The sequence below is a fragment of the Patella vulgata genome, chromosome 7 (genome assembly GCF_932274485.2).
Source record: "Patella vulgata chromosome 7, xgPatVulg1.2, whole genome shotgun sequence".
In the NCBI taxonomy this organism is placed as follows: Eukaryota; Metazoa; Mollusca; class Gastropoda; family Patellidae; genus Patella; species Patella vulgata.
In genome coordinates this window covers 8210465-8226948 of record NC_065885.2, presented here as the reverse complement: position 1 = coordinate 8226948, position 16484 = coordinate 8210465, and the positions used below count along the sequence as shown (strand labels likewise).

General features: G+C 36.9%; 1 protein-coding gene across 3 annotated transcripts in view; it reads right to left on the bottom strand.

Moving 5' to 3' along the window:
- LOC126828853 (rap1 GTPase-activating protein 1) overlaps nucleotides 1-1117 on the bottom strand; it is a 211360-nt gene extending 210243 nt beyond the window's left edge. The window contains exon 1 of one of the 3 annotated variants that reach the window (XM_050558903.2): nucleotides 940-1117. In XM_050558903.2, coding sequence (XP_050414860.1) covers nucleotides 940-1018 — 79 coding nt within the window. In that variant the 5' untranslated portion in view covers nucleotides 1019-1117. The remainder of the gene's footprint in view (nucleotides 1-939) is intronic. The other 2 variants (XM_050558901.2, XM_050558900.2) reach the window with 2 other exon arrangements.
- Nucleotides 1118-16484: the final 15367 nt, after the last annotated feature.

Genomic DNA, 16484 nt, shown 5'->3' with positions numbered 1-16484 from the left:
CACCTGGGTAAACCCCAGATGTCTTTGGTGTGAGTGGTGGACAGATCGTAACCAAGACAGAGAGAGAGAGAAATGGGGTTTAACGTCCACTCTACACAAACTAGGTCATTTTGGGACTAACATATGGTTTAATTTTTTTTTTTAATAATTCGCTTGCGCATAGGTGTCTTTAGCAGTAGGAGGAAACTGGAGGACCCGGAAAAAACCCACGAGGTTGGACAGGCGACCCTACTCCTTGTCACAAACAACCGGGGAATCGAAACCACGCCAGTTGACTCAAAGACAGACTTTATGGTACAGCGCGCACATGCTAACCATTCAGCCATCCAACCCCCCTCGTAACCAAGACATCACTGAAGGGGGGATCACGTGGCTAAGTGGGTAAGACGCTGGCTCGCTAGCCTGGAGGTCGGGTGTTCGATCCCTGCATTGGCCGAGAAAGTTCATTCAGATTTTCCAGCATGGTCTCCCCTTGTCAGTGATGCAGGATGGAGGGCCTGACAAGGACAGCTGTCTAGTCGTTCGGATGGGACGAAAAACAGAGGTCCCATGTACACATTGGCGTGCACGTAAAAGATCCCTTGGCAGTTGGAATTTGATGTAAGAGTAGGCCGTAGCGCCGCTGCCCGGGCAAAATTTGCCTCATAGCACACTGTATGGCGTATGCCCGTCTTCATTAGCCCATGTTAGGAGCAGAACAGTAGGACGTTAAACTCCATTTCATTTCATTTCATTTACATCTCTGAAGTACAGCTGGTGTGAGTCGTTGACAGATTGTAAAGTGATTAGCCATCATTTTACGTGAATTTGAAAACGCAGTGAATGGCCCGAAATGTTAATTCGTCAAACTTCCTGAATTTCAAGCAATGACACACATGTTTTGGGTAGGGTTCTAATGACGGTTGTCATGCATATCAAATGTAAATAATTTATTCTTACCATATAAGGGATTCATACTGCTATAATCACAACAAAACAAGGACTTGTAGCCTCGTTTTCTAAACACGGCAGATTGCATGAAAAATATTCAATAGTTACTCCAACACTATGGTAATACACCTTCTTAACCACCTAGTACCACTTCTCATAAACACCTGGTACCACTTCCCATTTAACTATTTGACTCACATAGCTGACAACTTGTCCTGTATCCAGTTGTTTGTATGATAGTAAAGATAATTAATCCAAGAAAATGGCATCTATTAAAGACTGATGTCTTTTTTACATCTACAAATGCACAGAAAACTCATCCAAAATACATGTATTTCAAGATTTGGAAGACCAATATATTGTAAAACAACCGGTACACAGATTCCTCTCCCAGTTTATAAAACAACCGGTACACAGATTCCTCTCTCAGTTTATAAAACAATCAGTACACAGATTCCTCTCCCAGTTTATAAAACAACTGGTACACAGATTCCTCTCACAGTTTATAAAACAACTGGTACACAGATTCCTCTCACAGTTTATAAAACAACCGGTACACCAATTTATAAACAATCAGTACACAGATTCCTCTCACAGTTTATAAAGATTCCTCTTCTAGTTTATAAAACAACCGGTACACCAAATCCTTCCCCCAGTTACAAATGGAAGTATATATTGTCTATGAGTGAGGTATTCCACACCATGATTTAGTTATTTAACTGTAATATCTGTCACCTGTCATTTCTCCAACTCTCCACATGTGTATAAAACATACATGTAACTGAACAAATGCCAAAATGTTGATGGAGCAATCATAAAAAAAAAACACAATTCATAAACAATATAATAATGTAGAGTTGATATAGCCTAATTAATATATAACAGTTCTCGCAGGTTTTTGGTTATTTCTTTCGAGTTTTTCATTATTTTCTTTTTCCGAGGAAGGATAGATAATCATTGTTAGATAATTTGCTTCCTATTTTTCGGGTCAAAGTTGAAACCAGATTTGTGCATAAAAATGCTGTTGGTTTACAAGTCAAAACTTTTTCCATATGGGTAAAAATTCCACAAATTCCTGATAATGACTTGCTGATTTGTGACTACAACTAAACACAAGTAGAAGCGATAGAAATATTTTCTCTCATCCAATTTTCTTCAAATCCATTATGGATAAACAATCTGTTAAAAGTCAAATTATGTTATTTTTTAATACAAGATGGTTTACAAGACTGTTAAAGAGGCTCACGAGGCATTCAGCACCATTGCCTGCTATCGAATCATTAATGGAAACATCTGATACCACCTTTCATTAACAGAGTGTTTTACATTTCTATTATCAAAAGCAAAATGAAATTATTTTTTTAAATGTTTAATTCCACAATTTAGTACACAATATAAACCTATCAGTACTTCGTAAACTCAGGAATTTATTTCCGTTATCAACTCAGAAATGAGAAGCAGTTGTTTGTTGAAATTAAGTTATTTAGAAAAGAAATGATTAAAATCCTAGTTTCAACAATTTTTACAGATTACACATCTTTCACAATTAACACATAACTCGATATAACGAAAGATAAGTTTATTTTCACAATCAAGTATAGGTGTGTTCACAGAATTCCTCAGATAAATGCATTAAAATTTCTTATCATTATTTAACGCATAACAGGTGATTTCCATGAGATGCAAGTTACGCAACAACTAATACACGTCATCCAAAAATACTTTCAGGAATTTCTGTTACTGACATTGGAATTTCCGTTACTGATTTGGAATTATTCTTGAATTCCTTTACTGAATTAAGAATATTCTGTTCTGTTCACGATCCGTCACATTTAAAGAACAAGATGAACAGATTGTGCACTTTCCTTCAAGAGACAAAAACTAATTTTCAGGAAGGAATTTCTTTCTGAGATGGGGCAGATGGTTAGCTTTTACCAGAAGAGATAAATGTTATTTAAATTTTATCACGATGGAAATGTTTACTTTAATTCTGCTCCAACAGAACTTTAAAACATTTAAATAAATAAGATTTTGTGATACTGGTACAAAAGTCAAATTTGAACAAATCCGCATCGGTAGCTGGATGTAGTAAAACATCAACGTCAAATTAAAAACACATCAAGTTCTGTTCTCCAAGATTTGTCTGGATTTCTCCATAGATTATTCTGAATATCAACACATTTAACTTTGCACATATATTTACATTAATTTTGAAATAATATTTCTGTCAGATAGTGGGATCTTCTTAAACACAATCTTTCTAGAAGACCTGATACCACTTTACAGTTACAACTTCTTAAACAGCCGATATGACTTCTTAAAGGCTCAATACCACTCTTGTTGTAACTGAATAATATGTCCCAATCTTTATTCTGGTTAACAAATTGTACTATTTTACAATATTCCAATTAATTGATGATACAAATTTCATCTTAACACATCTAATTTAAAAAATTGGAAAAATTCAACTAAATGATTTGAAAAGCCTGACGTAAAGCTTTTCAAATGTGACTTAGATTTAAAAAAATTTTTGAACCCTAAAATAGGATTTAATGAATAATTTACACAACAGGTAGGTCACTAACACATCTAGTACTTAGAATAGGGCTATTTTTTATTTTCTGGAGCTGTCAAGCCAGCAAGAGTGTTATTGTCCCTTTAAACAATTGATATCACTGTCTAGAACATCTGATATCACTTCTAGAATAACTGATACCACTTCTAGAACAACTGATACTTCTAGAACAACTGATACCACTTCTAGAATAGTACAGTCTAGACAACTGATACAAATTCTATTTTATTTGGGAAGTTCACACAGCTAGCGAATAATGAAGTTATAATTTCTCATATTCCTGTCAGATGGCAAGTATTTTTTATCATATACCACAAATCAGGTAGATCCCTTTAGATTCCTGCACACCTGTGCTTAGAACAGATAGAATCTGTCATGAATAAAAATTTCCTGGAATTTTTTCACATTTGGTACATTTCAAATATTGAATTCTTCTTTCGCTTCAGTCTCTGAGAACATTTTCAGGAATTCCAGTCCATATTGTTTTATTTTTATCCAAAATGAACTAATTACAGAACAATATGGTGTCTGTGATTGACAGTTGCGTTATCTTTACTCTATCAACAGTACGGAGGTAGACTTGTGTAAGTTTTGATGTAATTGTAGAAAAGGCAACTCTGTGGAACAAAAATACACACGTTAAAATAATAAAACAATAGATATATACAGAACACGCCTGATGGCTGGCTGGGTTTCAACATAACAAAATTACCTCATATTAATAGTTATTGTTTATAATAAAAAACCCATTAGATTATATCTTGTTTACTGACGTTTTATAAAATAGATACAGATGTCCTAACCACTGTTGGACGAGCTTGTCAGGATGTCTCGTTTGTTAATTTAAAGTTCTCTCATACTTTTAAGGTCGGGGGGTTGGATGGCCGAATGGTTAACATGTGTGCCTGTCATTGAGTCAACTGGCGTGGTTTCAAATCCCTGGTTGTTTGTGACAAGAAGTAGGGTTGCCTGTCCAACCTCGTGGGTTTTCTCCGGGTCCTCCAGTTTCCTCCCACAGCTAAAGACCCATATGCGTAAGCAAATTATTGAAATAAAATTAAACCATATGTTAGCCCCGAAAGAACCTAGTCTATGTCGAGTGGACGTTAAAACCCATCTCTCTCTCTCTCTCTCTCTCTCTCTCTCTCTCTCTCTTTTAAGGTCACCAATAGTACTTTTATCTAATTTCCACTGTATAGTCTTTGCAACAATGTACTCAACTTGATTATTTCACATTTAATTAAGGAAACAAAATCCAAATTTTAATGGAAGATAATGTCCCAGTTTGTATTGAATCAGAAGCTGAGATGTAGCTAGAAATAGACTGGATTATCTTGTGTATATAATTGAACTATTTCTTTGTTTAAGAGAAGAAAGTGAACATAAAGTATTTACCTGAACTTAATTCAACATAATTCAAGTGTGAACAAAGTTAAAATAGAAACTCAAGGTGATTAGTCATCAAGGTTGTAATTTATTAATGGAGGTGAAATTGTCAAGTGAATTTAAACAGAAACAGCATTAAAATTTTTTAAAAGATGCATCATGTAAGAAAGAGAGAGAGAAATGGGTTTTAACGTCCATATGTTTTTTTAAAAATTTTATTTCAATAATTTGCTTGCACGTAGGGGTCTTTAGCAGTGGGAGGAAACCGGAGGACCCGGAGAAAACCCATGAGGTTTGACAGGTGACCCTACTCCTTGTCACGTACAACCGGGGAATCGAAACCCCGCCAGTTAACTCAATGACAGGCCATATGATACAGCACGCGCGTGCTAACCATTCGGCCATCCAACCCCCCCAGATTATGTAAGAGCTATATCTGCCTATTGGCTTCAAATGTTATATAAATTATTATGTACAGAAAGAGAGAAGTTGGGTTTAATGTCCACTCAACACAAACTAGGTCATTTCAGGACTAACATATGTTCAATTTTATTTCAATAATCCGCTTGCGCGTAGGGGTCTTTAGTAGTGGAAGGAAACCGGAGGACCCAAAGGAAACCCACAAGGTTGGACATGCGACCCTACTCATTGTCACGTACAACCGGGCGATCGAAACCACACAAACTGACTCAATGACAGACCTTATGATACAGCAAGCATGGGCTAACCATTCAGCCATCAAACCCTACCCCCATTCACATGATAAACCCATAATCAACTCTCTACATCATCAGATGGCTGGGATTTAAGTGGATTTGAACACCAGCAAGATTTTAAAATTCCATCAATAAAATGGAAAATAGACCTCTTGGTCTCAGTTGTCAAGTAACGATCTCTGCTACACCTTCAAACAGTCCTAACTTCATCCAGAATACAGTAATCTGATTGAAATTTTCAATATATTCATTTTGAATTATCTGAATGACCAGTTCTCCATCTAAATCTTACATAATGCATCTTTATGGCATTATTTCCAGAACATTTGAAAATATATCAAAAGCCGAATATAGCAACATGACAAGCTATTTATCTAAATGCATCTTTAAAGATATATTATGTAAGATTTAGATAAAGAGCTAGCCATTCTTGCTATAATAGTTCGAAAAATAGATATTGTAAAATTGATAATTTGAAAATTTCATTCAAATTACTCTATTGCAAGCGAAGATATTAGCCTTTGAAGGTTTGACAAGATGTGTGCAATAATTTTAACCACCGTACTGGTTGTTCGAAGATAAGTCTCGCTCCTCCATTTCTAGCTTAAATTAAAATATGGCTGAACTGTTCCAATCTATTTAATATTGGAGAGTTGATTATGGCCTGGATAAGTTAATTAATGTCTAATTAATAATTTAGAAAACATTTCAGGCCTAAAGAAAGACCTGCAATAGGAAGATTTAGCTCTTGCATAATTCATGTTTAAATTTCCATGCAAAATCAGGTAGAGTAGTGTCTGAACACGAGTTCAAGTACTTGTTGCATCTAAATTTACACGAACTAACCCTAACTCTTGTTTTAATAACAAACTATTCCTAACTTTTGTTTTAATAACCTGTCAGTACTATTTCTATCCAGTATAAATATTATTAAACTTTTGTCCTATGGATCAAAGTTGTACAAATATTTTGGAATACAAAAATTCCATAGTTTATAAAATAGCACATGTCATGTACAAATTTGATATTAAAAGAGAGAGAGAGAGAGAGAGAGAGAGAGAGAGAGAGAGAGAGAGAGAAAAATGGGGTTTAACATCCACTTGACACAGACTAGGTCATTTCGAGACGAACATATGGTTTAGTTTTAATTAATTCAATAATTTGTTTGTGCGGAGGGGTCTTTGGCAGTCGGAGGAAACCGAAGGACCCGGAAAAAACCAACGAGGTTTGACAGGCAGCCCTACTCCTTGTCACGTACAACCGGGGATTCGAAACCACACCAGTTGCTAACCATTCGGCCATCCAATCCCCCAAATTTTATATTATTACAAAATTTGTTGACACTAACCTTTTATCATTAATTAGAGTTAAAGAACTTAATTAAAAATAAAGGATAGCAATGGAATTAAAATAGGGTTTATCATCCTATATTTCTACACCGACTCGGCTAATAAAGGCGAGGAAAGAAATGGAGTTTAAAGTCCTACTATTCTGCTCCGACTGGGCTAATGATGTGTGCTATGAGAGAAATTTGGCCCGGACAGCAGCACTACGGCCTACTCTTTTATCAAATTTTAACTGCCAATGTGTACACAGGACCTTGTTTTTTGTCCCATCTGAATCACTATATGTTGTTCATTGTCAAGCTGTCTGTCCTACACCACCGATAAAGGGGAACCAAGTTAGAAAATCCAATAAACTTTCACTGCCAACAAGTAAGTTTAACACAGGACCACCAGTTTATCAAGCTACCTAGCCTCTAAAAGCAATGAAGAATAACATTTTGTCAAAAGAACAAAATAATCAGTCATTTTGAGCCTAACACAATTAAAAAAATTTCACAGATATGCAATGCCTTGGGAGTAAATTTTGGCCAGGCAGTGGCTTTCTGACTACTCTTCATTGGGTTTCCAATCATCAAATACACCCCACAGCGGGACCTTGACTTTTTGTGCTGTACGAACAGCTAGACAAGTGGAAAAAATGCATTAAAAGACCTTGAACATATTGATTCTGAGATTAGGTTCGCCGAATAGTTTAACACATGGCTTTAGATCACAAGGTCTGTAATTGAGTCAACTGGCAGGGTTTCAATTCCCTGCTTGTACGTGACAAGGAATAGGGTCACCTGTCCAACCTTGTGGGTTTTCTTTGGGTCCTGTGTTTTCCTCCTACTGTTAAATACCCCTACGTCCAAGCGAATTATTGAAATAAAATCAAATCATATGTTAGTCCAGAAATGGCTTAGTTTGTGTCAAGTGGATGTTAAACCCCATTTCTCTTTGTCTCACATCCAAGTCTATTAGATAACAGAGTATGGATGAGTAGACACCATGGCACATTAACAACAATAATAAAAACATACATATAAAACCTTTACCAAAAAACACAAAACTCCACAATGGAACCAAAACTAAAACAAAGTTTAACTCAGCAATCCATCAACGATGTGTCCGGTTTGTCCGTCAGTTAGAAATAACACAATATGGAATAAATCTCCACACTAAATGAAAACAGGAACATAAAAAACATGTTGAATGGCGCTGGCCTAGATAACCGTTTATATATATTATCCTGCTACTGTGTGTGTCTACCACAAGTGAAAGTTTTGAGGCACACTCTCCCGCCACTCTATATGTCTGCTACCTGGCTGACAGAAGTGAAAGTTTATCAGCCTTGTGTTGATGTGTAATATAAGTATAGTATAGTTGAGTGGGAGAGAGTAGAATCCTGACAATGTGTAAGGGAGCAGAGAGAGAGAGAACGAGAGAGAGAGAGCGAGGGAGAGAGAGATGGCGTTCCACTGAACACAAGCTTGGTCATTTCGGTACTTACATATGGTTCAATTTTATTTCAATAATTTGCTTGCATGTAGGTGTCTTTAGCAGTGGGATGAAACTGGAAGACCCGGAGAAAACCCACTCCTTGTCACATACAACCGGGGATTCACACCACACCAGTTGACTCAATGACAGACCTTATGATACAGTGTGCACACGTTAACCATTCGGCCGTCCCTGATGAATGTGTAATGGTAGTGCATCACCTGTTTAATCGGTCAAACTACTACACTTTGTGTCTGAATTTACCCCCACCACCCCTTTTTTTACAGTATATTTTCTTATCTTCTCCAGGACGTTACAACCTCTTTTTATGGTTCCCCCCTCCCCTCTTTCTTTTTTTACAGTATATCACCTTGTCTTCCCCTGGACGTTACAACCTATTTTTTCAAAGTCCCCATCTCTTTCCTATTACTGACAGTACACCCTATCCTTCTATAATTATGACACCTCTGTCTAGATGTTATCCCACATGAACGACATTACACCATAAACAACATCACTACAAGAATAACAATACAACATGGATATCACACCATTATAACATGAATAACATGAACAACATGAATGACACTATAACATGAACAACATTACAGCATGAACACGGGAAGTAGGTAAAACTGAACATGATTTTAATAAAACAACAGGTGAGAAAATATTTGTAAAACATCAAATATCAGATAAAATTTGCTGTATAAACAAAATATACCAGCAATTACCATGCAAGATATGCCCACATTTTGCAAGAGTTGGATAGAGAACAAGCTAAAAAAAAAAGCGATTTTACGTAAAATCTGGGGCCATAATCCATAAATTTAGGGTCTGATACGGGCAAGTATTAAAAGGAACCAATATCTTTAGGATACAGACATATATTGAAAGCTTCATCTCAAAAGTGGATAAAAAATGGCAATGTCTCGAGGGTTCACAAGCATGATTTCAGTTACTTTTACCTTATTTGCATAAGGGGAGCAGACATTTTGTTGGGCAGTTTCCGTCCAATTTTCGTGAAATTCGAGATCTACTACTGTCATTAGGGTGTAACGGTGATATATTTAAAAGTTTGTTTTTTTTAAATCATATAAAAATAATGACCTCTGGAGGATTCCACAAGCTAAAAATGCAATTTTTCGTACAATTAGTGGTCATGATCCATGAAGTTACGGTCCGATACATGCCAATATCGACAGGATCCGAGATCTCTGGGAGATTAACCTATATTTCAAGTTTCATTAAAATCGGATAAAAATTGTGACCTGTAGGTAGAGTGTCCACAAACAAGTTGTGGACACACACACACTCGCAACGACAATATACGTCCAGGTGAAAATATGGGCGTATAAAAACCAATAATCTGATTGAAATACAGATCTATAGTTCGTTTCGTTTTCTTATACTTTCGATGGCCTACACTACATGAAGATCAGACCGGTTGTAGTGGGAGGTCGCATCAGGGGTCAAACAAGCGGCTTTTGACCCTATGACATCAAACATTTGATTAACAAATCAGCGTTGACTTTTTAGTGGTTTACCCACAGTTCCGCGCATCACATGCCAAAAAGTCGCCGTAACAGATGGTTTCATTGGCTAATCCCTTACGTCATCAAGAACGCGGGTTATATAACAAGTCTTCTAGATCCTAGTGTAGTAAAGACAAGTAAAAGAAATTTTTAACTATAAAAAACTAAACGAAATAGGATTGGTGTTTTAACCAGATCGTATAAAAACATGCTGTATAACTGGTGATAGAGAAACATGAATTACACATTAACAATTACGAGCTATATCTTATATCTGATATTATACTGTAAATACGCATACTGAGAAATTTATATTTAGATAAAAACCAATAAACATTAAACCTTTAAATGTTTAGAAATTACACAACACTGTCATTTATTTCTAGCAATATCATCAGACACTGTATCTCAGATTGGGATGCATGGGGTTTGATGTATTTCCTTGCTTGTCCTCCCTTTTCCATGCAATGCTGGACTAGCCCCTGAAACATGGCTCAATCTTCAGGTAACCTTTGACAACGATATCACACTAGATGAAATAATCTCAAGTGATATCAGATGTTCTTGAATGAAATGAAATGAAATGGGGTTTAATGTCTTACTGTTCTGTTCTTACTATAATATTATGAAGGTGGTCATACTGTAGCATCATAGGTCTTTTGTCTGACGTGGAGAGCGGGAATACCAGACAAGTCGCCACATCCTACGTACGACCCATGCATCTTTTCTTACTACATATTTCTGTAGCCTTGTGATCGTCTAGAATTTGTCTCTAGCTGTCTTTACTTCTGCTTCACGTTATTTATTTACTGTCAATTACAGACTAAGTTGATTTAGTACAAATCTACATATATATGAATCTACCAACTTGCCAAAGATATTAATTAATGAAATATAATATAATCTTATTCCTCCATTCCTTGCCTATAAATTTATAAAACAATGTCGCAACGACTATATTTCTACAATACTCAATACAGTGTGCAATGAGGGAAACTTTGCCAGGACAGCGGCGTTATAGCCTACTCCTGTTTTGAATTCCAACTATCAAGGGTTCTTCCACGCAGGGGCGGATTGGGGCCCTTTTACTGACCACAGATGCCGGACGGGGGGTCCTTGAGGCTCTCCCCCGGGGTGAATCCGATGAAATTTTCGGAAGGAAATTCGGTATTCCCATTGCCGGATTCCGAATTCCGGCCCACACCCAGCACACCCTTCCCAGAAAGTCTATTATACCAGCCCATTCCAGACTCCAGTGATGGCGTGGCAGCCCGTTAAGGCCACCGGTCACATACAACATGACCATCATCGCTCCATGGTCGGTCCATAAAATGTTCAGCAGAAAAAGGTTTTTTAGACAAATTGGACAAAATTATTTTTTTCATTTTTTGTCCGACCGGCCCTTTGGGCGATCGCCCAATCTGTCCCTGCTTCTACGTGCACACTAATGTGTACACGAGACCTCGTTTTTGGTCCCATCTGAACAACTATATGTTGTACCTTGCCAGACTCTCCATCCACACATCGATGACAAGGGAGAACCACACCAGAAATCCGGAACAGAACGTTCTTGAAAGAATAATCTCACTTAGCCACATTCTAAAGACAAAATTCAAAAAATACCTCTGTAATCTATATATCTGCTTTCAATTTGAAGTGTAATTAACAAATCTGATATTTCTCTACTTTAATAAAGACTTAATAAACAGTCTACAGGAAGTACTTATATCAAGTAGAGCAGATCAACCAGGAAGAAAAACAATAAATATTTCACTGGGTAACAGGAAAAACTTCAAAAAATTTTATTGTTTACTTAACCAAAAACTTGATTAAAGCTTTGAATCGTACTGTGGTATATGGAGGTATATGTCATATACCATTTTATATACTGTGGTATACGGGGTACTGTGTCTTATACCATGTTTTAGACTGTGGTATATGGGGGTATTGTGTCTTATACCATGTTATATACTGTGGTATACGGGGGTATTGTGTCTTATACCACGTTATATAGTGTGGTATATGAGGGTATTGTGTCTTATACCATGTTATTATATACTGTGGTATACGGGGGTATTGTGTCTTATACCACGTTATATAGTGTGGTATATGAGGGTATTGTGTCTTATACCATGTTATTATATACTGTGGTATACAGGGGTATGGTGTCTTATACCATGTTATAACTGTGGTATATGGGGGTATTGTGTCTTATACCATGTTATATACTGTGGTATATGGGGGTATTGTGTCTTATACCATGTTATATACTGTGGTATACAAGGGTACTGTGTTATGTACTGTGTAGTACTAGTATGATGTACTGTTGAATCGAGAGAGAATGGGGTTTAACGTCCACTCGACACAAACTAGGTCATTTCAAGACTAACATATGGTTTAATTCTATTTCAATAATTCGCTTGCGCGTAGGGGTCTTTAGCAGTGGGAGGAAACCGAGGGACCCGGAGAAAACCCACGAGGTTGGACAGGCAACCCTACACCTTGTCACGTACAACCGGGAATTCGAAACCACGTCAGTTGACTCAATGACAGGCTTTATGATACAGCGCGCACGTGCTAACCATTTGGCCATCCAACGCCCCCTGTTGAATCAATGTGTCGCGATTCACTGTCTCACGATTCGCGTATGGAATCGCGGGACGGATGCTCAATCGATTCTTTTTTTTACGTTTTCTTGTCGCTTCAGAAAGTAACCTGTCACACATTATCCCTAGGTACACAAACACTCTTAAATTGTTTTGGTCTGGTCCTTATTTTAATCCACATCAAATTCTGATATGAAACAGATTTATTTCTTCAACATCGGCAAGTCTAAAAATACCAATTATTCATTTATCCTGTTGTTTTCTTGGTAAATATTGACCTGGGTATTAGTCCAGTCAATCTAGCAAAAAACAAATCACCAAACCTAGAAAAAATCGCAACAGAAATGGGGTTTGTCGTCAACCAAGTTCATCAGGGAGAGAGAGAGAGAAATGGAGTTTAACGTCCACTCGTCACAAACTAGGTCATTTCGGGACTAACATATGGTTTAATTTTATTTCAATAATTCGCTTGTGCATAGGGGTCTTTAGCAGTGGGAGGAAACCAGAGGACCAGGAGAAAACCCACGAGGTTGGACAAGTTCAATAGTGGATTGGAAAATCAGACAACTTGTATCCAGAAGAGTGGGGGTGGATTCTTAGGGAATTATCTTGAGCCTCGAACAACTCATTTACCACCAGCTCCAGATAGACCATCTCCTTGATATCTAAGAACAAAATCCTGAGGATAAATTCAGTAAAATCATAGAATATCATCGAGTAAGGTAATGAAACAGATATGAAAACAGAATACCAGACCTTTCAGTTGGAAATTGGAGACACTCTATTTTCTGGCAAGTCTTTTTTTAAAAGTGAAACTAACAGATGTTTAAAAATCTGTAAATATTTAACAAATTAACCACAGAAATGGAATAAAACTGATTTATTTATTGAAAGTAGTTGAAATAAATCTTCTACAACAATAGGTCTGTCATTGAGTCAACTGGCATGGTGGTTTCAATTCCAACCTTGTGGGTTTTCTCCGAGTTGTCCTGTTTCCTCACACTGCTAAATGCGAATTATTGAAATAAAATTGAACCATCTGTTAGTCCCAAAAGTGACAGTTTGTGTTGAGTGGATGTTAAACTCTCTCTCTTTCTCTCTCTGGTGTCTGTCATCAGAATGAGGTTTGTCTCGATTCCCGATAAATTCGATAGATTGTGCAAACAAACAGCATATAGATGTATATTATTAAACTATTTATCTTAAAGGGGCCAATCTCGATTATATTTTGGAGAATAAAACTGCTTAAGTTTGTGTTAAAATTCCTTAAAATCCTTTACCTTAGGATCAAGCAACTAACTCAATATACGTTATGGTTTTCAAACTACTTAAACCCGTCTTCATCTGGAAATGGAGACCGGTGTCCCAAGCTGTATTATATACAGTGTCTCTACAATAATAGATGATGATATTAAATACCATGTATATCCTATATTCTATATCACAACTCTAAGTCTTTCATCAACTTTTATTTATTGTAGAGGATAAATTCCACTCTCTAATGATGGATGGAATTGACTCCCTGGAGATTAAAAGAATTTCTATTTTCTCTGAACTTCAAGAGAGAAGGTTGATGGGGGTCAGGCTAAAGGTTAGGAAGTATCAGAGAATATATTTATATTATTTCCACCGGTTTTTGTATAATCAAACAAAAGAACGTTTGCTCTGTGGTCTCCTTATAATATACCCAACATGAGAAGTGCGGTAGAGCCTATCAGATGACCTTTCAATTAAAATATATTTTAAAGGAGCTAATTTTCTATTCTTTGACAACTAGAAATAGACACAAATGGATTGCACTCGCAACGTATATAATAATGTCATATGAATGTACCGGTATATAAACTGATTTACATTCAATCATTTCTGTTTTTACTGTAATTGCTAATCAGTCATGTTCCGCGAAATTGGCATAGAGTCCAAATGGAATGCAGTCTTTGGCGTCTGATTATTCCAGTCTACTGGTTGTGGTCTCCTCTGGGATATGTTTTTTTTGTTAATCCTCGTTCATCCAGGTCCATAGCCAGCTTATTGGCGGCGGAGGGGCAGTGAAGTTTTTAGGGGGGGCACAGTCTACAGTAGGTATTTTAGAGCTACGGGCCTGCGTTCATCGAGTTGCTTCATTACAAATGGTGCCCAAAAGCATTCTGGCACCCGATTTGTGTACCAATTTTAAAATGTTCATTTTGTCTCAAATATGGAATATCAGAAGCCCATCATTGTTGATTTAAATTGACCAATATTAACTGTGTTTGCAAAGTCAAAAACTCTGGATAGGCTATATGATTTTGAGTTAAACTAGACTTGCCTCCATTAAACTTGGATTCAGAAACTAAAGCTAACTGTTAGAAAGTAACCCACCAGTATAGTAGGTCTACCCTTAAATAGAAGAGAATGGTTGATTTCTGTCAATGTTTTAATAAATTCTTTTATTGATTGTGGGGTGTCCAATCCATCCATCCCCTGCTCGATTCCATCACTCTCCTCTAGGGCCTAGAGCTGTGATTCTCAACCAGTGTGCCGCAAAATTTTGAACAGCACACTAAGAAAATGTGAAAAACCATCTGATCCTAATTGAGTATTCACTGGTGTCTACTCATAGCTGTGTTTTTCTTTATTTAGTCTCTGTCTACGGTTGTATTTCGTCTGACTTACCATGTTTTTATTTTTCAAAATTCAAATATTTTTCATATATATTTAGCCGGGTGTGCCGCTATTTTTTTCATGTGTTCCAAGGTGTGCCATTGGCAAAAAAAGGTTGAGAACCACTGGCCTAGAGCCTATAAATTAGACCTTGAGAAAGTTGTCAGGCATTCATGTTTGATGTGACTCCCATTTTTGTGTCTCAATATTTCGTTGTTGTTGAAGATTTTGTCTTATTCATTGGTTTTAATCTTAAACCCCTAACCCTGAATTTATAGGTTTTAATCTTAAATACCTGACCCTGACCCCAACTCTAACCCTAATCCTAAAACGTAACTAAAAGTGATGGAAAAGGGAGTCGGATCAAACATGATCGCCAATTTTCATGCAGAACACCCGATACTAGTTGTGAAGTTTATTTGTACGTTCAGCAGATAGTATGTAATAAAAGATTCGCCGAAAACATGCACATTATATATTTTGGCGCCAAAATGATCTCTCAGTTTGACAGTTTCCAAGTTTCTATCAAATGTAACGTAGATAATTCAACAATCAGAAATTGACGACATCGTCTAAACTACACCTACCAGTCGCATTACGTAATCACGAAAAGTTTCTCAAAGCATTGCCATCATCTTTCGAGTCAGTGCCATCCTTCCCTGCAATCCATTTCAACTTTCTGATGCCAAACGTCTGACAATATTAATAGAAGGGGGATAACTCCATTTAACAACTTGTCCCTATGGTTTCAGACCACCAATAATTTTCCCATTTAGTTCAATTTGTTAATTCTCGTCTCTTTCCCCGGCTCAAACTTTTCCCCGACTTTTTGTTGGACTGAAGACTGTTCAGTACAGACAGGGCCACGCATGGCCAATTCTTTGCTCCAAATTTTGTAATACTAAAAACATCTCTTAATCCATTTACCCTTCTGCCCTTCTCTAAACCATGAATATTTACCACAATCTAACTTAAAATGATAATTCGAACCCTCTTCTTCAGTTATAACGGTTTATAACTCTATCTCTATATACATACTTGCAAGGTCCAGGGAGCGGTGCCCCCTCCCCCCCCCCCCACTCCGCCCGCAACTAGAAACCTTGATTAAAATACATTTCCCATTGACATCCTCACATTCGGCGACCCGTGGAAAGCCTCATAAGGAACCAAATATTGATCAGGAAAACCCGAGGTCCATGTACAAGTTGACGTGTATGTAAAAATATTCCTGACAGCTGTAATTCAATTATTATCTGGGCAAAACATTC